General features: G+C 30.8%; 1 protein-coding gene across 7 annotated transcripts in view; it reads right to left on the reverse strand.

Annotated features, from left to right (window-relative positions):
- LOC145169308 (uncharacterized) overlaps positions 1 to 9669 on the reverse strand; it is a 28745-nt gene extending 19076 nt beyond the window's left edge. The window contains exons 1-14 of one of the 7 annotated variants that reach the window (XM_079087884.1): positions 9136 to 9669; positions 8913 to 8989; positions 8705 to 8833; positions 8432 to 8515; positions 7302 to 7602; positions 6946 to 7184; positions 6769 to 6848; positions 6243 to 6331; positions 5914 to 6030; positions 5757 to 5807; positions 4674 to 4759; positions 3530 to 3599; positions 3214 to 3275; positions 3056 to 3108 (exon numbers count right to left, since the gene is read on the reverse strand). In XM_079087884.1, coding sequence (XP_078944010.1) covers positions 3069 to 3108; positions 3214 to 3275; positions 3530 to 3599; positions 4674 to 4750 — 249 coding nt within the window. In that variant the 5' untranslated portion in view covers positions 4751 to 4759; positions 5757 to 5807; positions 5914 to 6030; ... (6 more) ...; positions 8913 to 8989; positions 9136 to 9669 and the 3' untranslated portion in view covers positions 3056 to 3068. The remainder of the gene's footprint in view (positions 1 to 3055; positions 3109 to 3213; positions 3276 to 3529; positions 3600 to 4673; positions 4760 to 5756; positions 5808 to 5913; positions 6031 to 6242; positions 6332 to 6768; positions 6849 to 6945; positions 7185 to 7301; positions 7603 to 8431; positions 8516 to 8704; positions 8834 to 8912; positions 8990 to 9135) is intronic. The other 6 variants (XM_079087883.1, XR_013742423.1, XM_079087881.1 and 3 more) reach the window with 6 other exon arrangements.
- Between the last annotated feature and the right edge of the window lie 462 nt (positions 9670 to 10131).

Consider the following 10131-nt stretch of genomic DNA (forward strand, 5'->3'; position numbering starts at 1 on the left):
GTAAAATGCGTAGATGAGAAGTTTGATGTTTCAAAGACGTTAAATAAAGAAAAAGTTAAAGTACAATGCTAAAAATGGGATGATTAATGAAAATTGAATGTAAAATGCATAGATGAGAAAAAGTTAGAGTACAATGCTAAAAATGGGATGACTTTTGAAGATGCAACATGCTAATAATAACATAAAGAAAAAAATTTAAGCGCAATTCAAAAAATGGAATGACTTTTGAAAATTGAATATAAGTTAGAAGTTTTTTGAAAGTAGAATGCTTTAATTGTAAGTTTTTTTCAAAGTAAAATGCATAGATCAGAAGAAAAAAAAAGTTTGATGTTTCAATGAGGTTACAAAAAAGAAAATGTTAAAGTGCAGTGCTAAAAATGGGATGATTTTTGGAAATTGAATGTAAAATAGAGGTTTTTGAAATAGATTGCTTTAATTATAAAGTTTTTTAAAAGTAAAATGCATACATGAGAAAAAGTTAAAGTACAATTCTTAAAATGGGATGATTTTTGAAAATCGAATGTAAAATGGATGTTTTTGAAAATAAAATGCTTTGATTGGAAGTTTTTCAAATTAAAATGCATAGATGAGAAATTAGAAGTTTGATGTTTCAAAGATGTTACAGAAAGAAAAAGTTAAAGTGCAGTGCAAAAAATGGGATGATTTTTGAAAATTGAATGTGAAATGGAGGTTTTTGAAAGTGCAATACTTTAATTGTAAGTTTTTTTTTCAAAGTAAAATGCATAGATGAGAAAAAGTTAAAGTACAATGTTAAAAATGGTATGATTTTTGAAGATGCAATATGCTAATAATAACATAAAGAAAAAGTTAAAGTGCAATGCTAAAAGTGGAATTATTATATAAAAATGCAACGTAAAGTGGAAACTTTTGAAAGTAGAATGTTTTAGTTGGAAATTTTTTCAAAATAAAATGTATAGATGACAAAAAGAGAATGATGTTACAGAAAGAAACAAGTTAGAGCACAATGCTAAAATGGGATTATTTTAGAAAATTCAGTGTAAAATGAAAGTTTTTGAAAGTAGAATACTTAAATTGGAAGTTTTTTCAAAGTAAAATGCATAGATGAGAAAAAGAGAAGTGTGATGTTTCAATGATGTTACATAACGAAAAAGCTAAAGGGCAATGCTAAAAATGAGATGATTTTTGAAAATAAAATGTAAAATGGAACTTTTTCAAAGTACAATGCTTTACTTGTATGTTTTTTTCAAAGTAAAATACATAAATGAGAAGACGAAAATGCCCTTACAGATTCAGTCCCTAACGGTTGAATACTAACGGAGTTGGTAAAAAGGGCCATCTGTGCAAGTTTTGCAAACCACAAGGACCATTTGCATCAAAAAAAAATTAGCAGGGGCTGACTTTGTGACTTTTGGCAAACCACAGGGACCATTTTTGTAATTTAGGGTTAAAGTACTTTTTAAATTAGCAGGGATTGACTTTGTGCCTTTTACTTTTTTCAAAGTAAAAGGCATACATGAGAAAAAGTTCAAATACAATGCTAAAAACGGGATGATTTTTGAAAATCGAAAGCAAAATGGAAGTTTTTGAAAATAAAATTGCTTCGATTGAAAGTTTTTTCAAAGTAAAATGCATAGATGAGAAATGAGAAGTTTGATGTTTCAAAGATGTTAAACAAAGAAAGGGTAAAAGTACAATGATAAAAATGGGAGGATTTTTGAAAATTGAATGTACAATGGAAGTTTTTGAAAGTAGAATGCTTGAATTGGAAACTTTTTCAAAGTAAAAAGCATAGATGAGAAAAAAAGAAGTTTAATGTTTCAATGTTGTTACATAAAGAAAAAGTTAAAAGTAAAATATTCAAAATGGGATAATTTTTGAAAATTGGATGTAAAATAGATGTTTTTGAAAGTAGAATGCTTTAATTGTAAGTTTTTTTCAAAGTAAAATGCATACATGAGAAAAAATTAAAGTACAATGCTAAAATGGGATGATTTTAAAAAATCGAATGCAAAATGGAAGTTTTTGAAAATAAAATGCTTTGAGTGAAAGTTTTTTCAAAGTGAAAGGCATAGATAAGAACTGAAAAGTTTGATGTTTCAATGATGTTACTTAAAGAAAAGTTAAAGTGCAATGATAAAAAAAAGGGATGATTTTTGAAAATTGAATGTGAAATTGAAGTTTTTGAGAGTACAATGCTTTAATTGTAAGTTTTTTTTTTCAAAGTAAATGCATATATGAGAAAAAGAGAAGTTTGATGTTTCAATGATGTAACATAAAGAAAATTTTAAAAATAAAATACTCAAAATGGGATAATTTTTTATAATTGAATGTGAAATAGAAGTTTTTGAAAGTACAATGCTTTACATGTAAGTTTTTTTTCAACGCAAAATGCATAGATGAGAAAAAGAGAAGTTCGATGTTTCAATGATGTTATAGAAAGAAAAAGTTAAAGCTCAATGCTAAAAATGGGATGATTAATGATTATTGAAAATTCAATGTAAAATTGAAGTTTTTGAATGTAAAATGCTTTAATGAGAAGTTATTACAAAGTAAAACGCATAGATGAGAAAAAGAGAAGTTTGATGTTTCAATGATGCTACAAAAAGAAAAGTTTGAGAACAATACTAAATATGAGATGATTTTGGAAAATTCAATATAAATGGAAGTTTTTGAATGTAGAATGCTTTAATTGGATGTTTTTTCAAAGTAAAATGCATAGATGAGAAAAAGAGAAGTTTGATGGTTCAACGATGTTACAGAAAGAAAAAGTTAAAATACAATGCTAAAAATGGAATGATTTTTGGCGGGTTGATGGGTTAGCGGGTCAAAAATCTCAACCCAAACCTGTCTATTTTCGGGTTGGGTCAGTGTCGGGTTACGGGTTGGGTCGAGAGTTGCCACCCCTAATGATGTAACAGAAAGAAAAGTAAAAGTAGAATGCTAAAAATGGGATGATTTTTGAGAGTAGAATGCTTTAATTGGAAATTTTTTCATAGTAATATGCATAGATGAGAAAATTCTAATTGTAAAAAAGTAATGACAAAATATAGAGTCGTTTAGTGGTGGAACATACTTGGAGTAAGAAATTAAACTATTTTGCTATTTCTGGATATACTTGGATCCCCACTATAAAAGTGGAAATATACAAATGTTTAGTATCAACTCAGATGCAATTGTATCAATGAGTAAATGGAAAGTGAAAAAGAATAACAGCAGCAGGACATGACATACCTTGGCCTGAATATAAATAAAGAAAATTTCTTATTTGTCTTTCCCATAACATGTGAAAAGTCCTACAAACACATACCACAAAACATAAGTCATACATAATCAATGTAATAGGTAAACTTTCTAAAATGAAATCTTTGCAATAAATAAGAGTTTTGGAAGCATAACTTTAATAAGGGAAAAACTGAAAATGTAATGGAATAGTGCAATCTTTTTTCTTGCATATAAACCTAAGAAATTTTATCAAAATTGCTTTCTATATATTGATGTAATTGGTTAACTTTTTTTAAACACCATGATAATGATTCAAGAAGTTAACCTTTGGAGATATTGGTTTCCAGATGAGGTTGGGCTTGAAGGGGCCCACCATGGTTTCAGATGGCAACATCCTGTAAAAAGAGTAAAATATTAGTTTGTGTTCATGAAAATTAAAAAGGCAGAAACAATCTACAACTAGTGTTATACCCGTTCGGTGGCCGGGATGACTGATGTAAAAAATGTATTGATTTTACTTTCTTTTATAGCATCCTTCTTGCATCCTACTTTTATTCGTTCTCATTATATCATTGTACTATGATAAATCTAACCAATTATAGTTATAATAAAGTTGATTACTTTTTGTACACAATGCATTGGGAACAATGTATATTTGTTGATTTGTTTATTATAGCATTCTACTTTCAAGTACATTGTTATTTTTTTCCAAAGCCTTTTTTAAACAATACATTAGTGGTCCCAAACACGACCGTGAACACACAACATGCAATCACAAAGTTTCTATTAATCATAGCATTATCTGATCAATCACCAAAAGAATTATAAAACATTTGATTAAAATTAGCAATAAAAAAGGGAACTTAAAAAAATACTAGTTGAAACCAAATCGGCTGCCATTCATCTTCTTTTAAAGTGAACCAACTACCTTCAATCTTGAGATGGCCTTTTGTCTATTCAAATATTTGTTCTACAATTAGGTGGACTGTAGTAGTAGTAACAGAACAAAAACCATAATATATTTGTGGGCAAAATATGTTAAAAAAAACCTAGGAGGAACTGGCCAGATGCTCTACTGGCCAAACTTTTACATTTGTTCAATCAATATTTTTTTATAAACTTTTACATTTTTATAAAATGTTATAATGTTTTTTTACCATTTACAGGTTGAATATACATATTTCTTTAAAGATGATACAGGAATCAACTAATCTATTCAAAAACTAATCAAGATCCTTGCAATTCGACTGCATGAGCAACATCCATAAAAATGAAGGGTTGAGGACTTGAGCAACATTAAATTTTTCTAATTTCAGAAAGTAAAGTTAAGGAGAATAAGAAATTAATGATTGAAATGATAGCATTTACACTTGAAAGCTATAAAAACAAAATGCATATTATGAAAAGAGAGAGTAACTTAACGGTACTAACAGGGGCAATATGGGAATAACAGAAAAATGATAACATACCACCAATCTTTTTTGTTGCAAGAAATCATTCCCGACATAAAGCATGCAAAATCCCCAACTGTCACTTGATTCACCATATACCTAGGCTGCAAAAATAAAACTACTTGAGTCATATGAGTTTTAGTTAGGAAGGAGGGTTGAATCTGGTATAAAGTGAAAATATTTCTTATTAGGGCCTTGTAAATTTTACTCCATAGCCCATTTCACTCATTCAACAAAACAATAACCACACCCATTTTAATTTGAATCAAGATTCTGGAAGTTTTCTTAAAAAAAGGAAGTCAGTTAGCTTACTCTACTGCCAACCAATCATTAAACATGTCAACAAACAATCTATCTAAAATTATATAATGTTGGAGAGTAAAATCAACCAATCATTAAACATGTCAACAAATAATCATTATTGGATAATGAAACTAAGAAAACTTGAAAACATTACCATACAAACGTTTTTTTTCAAGGTCTTACCTTTCATTGTATTTGTTTTCAAAATTAAATTTTAAGCAAGATAACCCCACCATGTAGGCCATTCTGGTTTGATCAACACATTGTAGAACAGGTTGTCTGACCCCCAAAGAATGTAGATATAGTTTTTTTTTTATGTCAAATAAAAGTGATGATGGATATGGTTCTAAGATTATACATCTAATTGCAATCCTTGAAGATAAAATAGTCGATTGTGAAATTATAGATAATATTATAATATAATATTGTAATGAGATTTCTATATGAAATAATATAACTAAAGAATGAGAACAAACCTAATGTGAAACTGGGGATATAGTGACATTGGTATAATGTCATATTACACTTCTTCATTCCATTCCATCATGGAATGGAAAGAAATCCCTATCTAAGAAATGAAAGTTAACAAAATGGAAGGAATCACATTCTTTCAGGAATATTCCATTCCATTCCTAGAAAAAAAACAAACAAATTTTTTCTTTTCATTTCATTGGCATGAACCATTTCATTCATTCTCTAATTCCATCAGACAATCACATCTAACATTGTTAAAAAAATGACTTAAACCAATAATATAATTCTAACAAAAGTGTATTTTAAGACATGATTAAGTTATACCTCAAATGATGGTTACTGTAATTGGTATTCAACTGTCTCATCAACCTTTTTCTACAAAAGGAAAAACAAAACATTAATCATACAAAAGACTTTTTGGATTATAATTACCATTTGAGTTTTTATCAAGTAATAAGAAGTTAAAAATCAAAATTATAACCTTGGCGTATGAATACTTCTGCAAATCAACAAATATTTCACCATAAGAATCTCTACAATCCACACTGTAAAAGGCGACCCGTTTTGATAACTTCCTGTATTTTTCATTCACTGAAATCTGTAGTATCAGTGAATAAGAAAAGATTAGTCCCTATGAATGCAAATAAGATAAAGTCAATTAATATGAAAGAGAATATACTTTGGCAGCAAGTAAGCAGCAACTGATAACCATAACATCAAACTTTTCAAAGAATTCAAACAGATATGAAACCCCCTGATTGTATACCATAACTCAATCGTTATGTAATTAAGAGAATAGAAACACAATACCAATCTTTAGATCTAGACAACTCTTAGAGGCGGAGCAACTGCCTCCTCAGTGGCTGCCACTTGCATGAAGGGGCGAGATGGAGCTGCTGCTGTAAACAATTACGAAGAAGGTTCACATAAATTCCAAAATACAACAAATCAAGATCGCTATGTTGTCTTCCGCAAGTTAATAAATAGGATTATATGGAATTAAAGTCTTTTCCATTAGGTTCAATACCTTCTCTAAAGGTCAAAACCTCAATCAAATTATATAGACAAAAAGACGACATTAAATTAGTTTATGAGGATACCTAAATCATGGATAACTATTAGTTATCAAATTAGAAAATCATAACAATCTCAAAACAAAACCAATTAACCATTAAGAATTTCTATCCAAGCCAGAAGCTAAAATTGGAACTTAAATCAAGATAGGGGAAATGTTGATATTTGAATGGTGTGAAGAGAGAAATCGATGGGAAGTATATGAACTATAGAAGAAATTCCAGACCAAAAAGAAGCATTAGTTGATAGAATTAGGGAATACCTGAAGTGAAGTCGGCCATTGATGACGACCATGGAGATATAGGAGGCGCAACAGGAAACTCTTACAATGAAATTGCAGAACTAAGAGAGAAGAGATGAACTATATGTCAGATTAAAACCACTTTCAAAAGACAGAGCTCGTAATATGAAGAAATTAAATTAGGGTTCAAGCCCTTACCTGCAATCAATCTTCAGTTTTCAGTAAGCAAGGTCGGTTGTCTGCATGAGATTATATAGTCGCTTATGGTAACCGCTTAGACGGTTTAGAAGAACGAACTGATGCAGCAGTTACCGGCATGGACGCAGTCGTGGGTAGAAGAAGACGAACCGGATCGACTGAACTGCAAACAACCGCCATACGGTTTTCCCACTCACCGTCGTCAATAGTATTAATAATTATATTCCATAATCGAATCCCTGATCAAATAAAAAAAATAGGTCAAGCCCAATAAAAATGTAAGTTTAATGAAACATAGGAACTTCGCACCTCTAGTAAAATTCAGTTAAATTAAAACCAAAAGAATTCAAAAATACCTCAAGATTCTGAAATTGGGAAACAAATGGTGGAATCAAACTGGCAAAAAGAAACCCTCTGTGGGCATAGCCAGTGAAAAGTGGAAAACCAGTCATAGACACCTGGTTTTACATTACAAGAATGAAATTAATAATGATTAGATTGATAAATTAAGGACTTAAAAATGAAGAATATTAAGATGAGAGAAATTATTAGGCGAGTCGGTGAAAGATTGTTGATTAATGAATTAGTAGCTGTCATGTCAATGGTTCAGAACATATAATTAAATGCACCATGCATCATCCTTGCTGTGTCACTCACCTGTAACAATCATCCAAACATAAATCTGGAAATCATTAACAACAAAGAATCATATATATATTATTAGCTTTTCTTTATTCAGCTTGTTTGAAAATTGGTTCCACTGGAAAATGCTCTATTCCCAGTTTAACCAGCCGCTAAGTTTTGGTGAGGTGACATGGCAAGTATTTGACACGTCATCAAAAGGTCATAGAATTGTCAAATGCATGACACCATGTCACCAAAGACTTAACAGTTAAACCGGTCAACAAGTGACCTACCTTATTGGAATGTTTTTTTTCTAGAACGTATGTAAAAAAATTATGTTGTTGCCCCTATCAGAGACTTAATAGTTAAAACCATAGCTGTGATGAATGGAATTTTAAATGGAAAAACTTGTACAGCTAAATATATTCAGAACTTCTGTTTTTAGAAGTCCTTAGCACTTATCAGACGAATATAAGCAAAGAGTAAAAGATTATAAGTTACCTACCTTTTGGACATTCATAATTAAAACTATAAATGTGACATAGTAATTTCATTTTGTAGTATGACACATGCATCAATCAATATAAACACAGGATGCAATGTATATAACAAGAATAAAAAAAAACTCAAGGTTGTCATCAATAACACATTAACACGTTGCATGGCATGTTCAAGGGATTCACTTGCATTATTCAAACCCTGTAGAGAGTTTCTTATCTGAAAATAATACACAATCAATCACACATGAACAAAACAGAAAATGCTTAACAATGAACCTTGCTAGTAATATAAGAGACAGATTTCAAACTAGTATGGATATAGTTCATCAGAATTTGGAGGATTCAAAAAAAAAAGAACTAACTTTAAAACAAGTGCCATTGTTGTTTGAAACACTCTTCTGGACAATATTTCATTAATAGCCTTATCCATTACCATTGGAAGCACCCTACAAAAGTAAATAATATGTTTTTCAGCAAACAGTTTTTAATTATCTAGTTGGCAGTTGCAATCAAAACAGAAAAATAGAAGCATATTCATATCTTCAACATGTAGCATGCTGTCCACCAAAATAAAAGGCACCAGAAAATCAGATAGTGAAATACTCTCAAAACAAAAACATCTATACACAACAAACCTGGTATATAATATGTGGTAATTCACCTTGATTTACAGTATTTTGTTGAGATGAACCAACAAAAATCAGGGTTTCCTTCAATTTTCCTAACCCTGTCTTCATGTCCAAATCAAGATTATTGAACAATATCTAAAAGGAAAAACCAACATTAGAATATGTACAAAATCACAATTGTACATGTGGTACACATACATAGATTCGAACATACTTCAATTGAAGACTTGATAATTGAGATTTGGCATTGCATGTATTTCAGCAAGTAATCCAAGAATCAACATATCCCACCTAAGTCAAGAAGATGAAAAGAAACAAAATATACCTCTATAATTAGCAATAAACGCTCTTCAGAACCTATCTGTATGAGCTCAGACCTTAATAGAACCTATTGCATTCCCAAATAACAAATTAAAACCAACAGAGTTCAAAAATACCTCAGCATTGTGAAATTGGGAAACAAATAGTGGAATTAGACTAGCACAAAGAAACCCTCCGTCCACTATGGCCATCGTCTGCGCAGGAGCCTGTGAGAGGCGTCGATTTGGGTGAAAGCAAAGATGTCGAAGAAAAAAGTGGAAAACCACGATGATAATCATTCGTTATTTCTCTGCTTTGCTTCAAGATTCTGGACGTTTGATTAGCTGAGATCAAACCAAAGAATATTTCAAGTCTTCGCTTCAGTGAGAGTGGGGCGTATAAATTGATATTTGGGGTGAGAGGCTTCGGTTTCAAGAAACCGACGTTGGATCAAAAAGGGAAAAGAAGAGGGAAGCAGCAGGCTAGGTGGCGTGAGATGTACAGCGAATGTTTATGTACTATTGATCATCGGATGGAAACTATGAGTATGGGTAATGTGGGTTTATAGAATGGACAACTGAAGAAAAAATGGAGAGCATGAGAAGGAGAACGCTTGCTCTCCGACATCATCGTCTTCTTCCCGCTGTCACTAATTTCTTGAAATCAATTTATTTTACTCTTGGAGCGCCAGAGGAAAATGGTTAAGGGGGTGTTTGGGCTATTTTTGAGAGGACAAAAGGACTTTTGGGAAAAGTTACAAAAGCCAGGTTTTCCTGACTTTTCCAAAAAGTCAGTTTTCTTTCTATGAAAAATTCAAAAGGAGCTTTTACCAAACATCTTTTCTCTGCTATCTTTATCTAAAAGGACTTTTAGTCTCTCAAAAGATAAGACAAACACCCCCTAAGATCCTTTTAATGTCAACAAAACAAAACTAAAAAAGTGGATACAAAGAAGAAAGAAAGAAATACGAAGAGTTCAGGCACGACTGAGTCAAACGAACCGTTTGTGCCCCCAACCGCTTGAAGATCATGAATTTAATTAGAATCTTAAGCATTAATTAATTGCCTATTATTAACCAGCCAAGTTAATTTTTTGAATTGTTTTTGATTTACTAATAATTATTTATATTTAAT

The sequence above is a fragment of the Lactuca virosa genome, chromosome 4 (genome assembly GCF_052849685.1).
Source record: "Lactuca virosa cultivar CGN04683 chromosome 4, Lactuca_virosa_CGN04683_v6, whole genome shotgun sequence".
Classification (NCBI taxonomy): domain Eukaryota; kingdom Viridiplantae; phylum Streptophyta; class Magnoliopsida; order Asterales; family Asteraceae; genus Lactuca; species Lactuca virosa.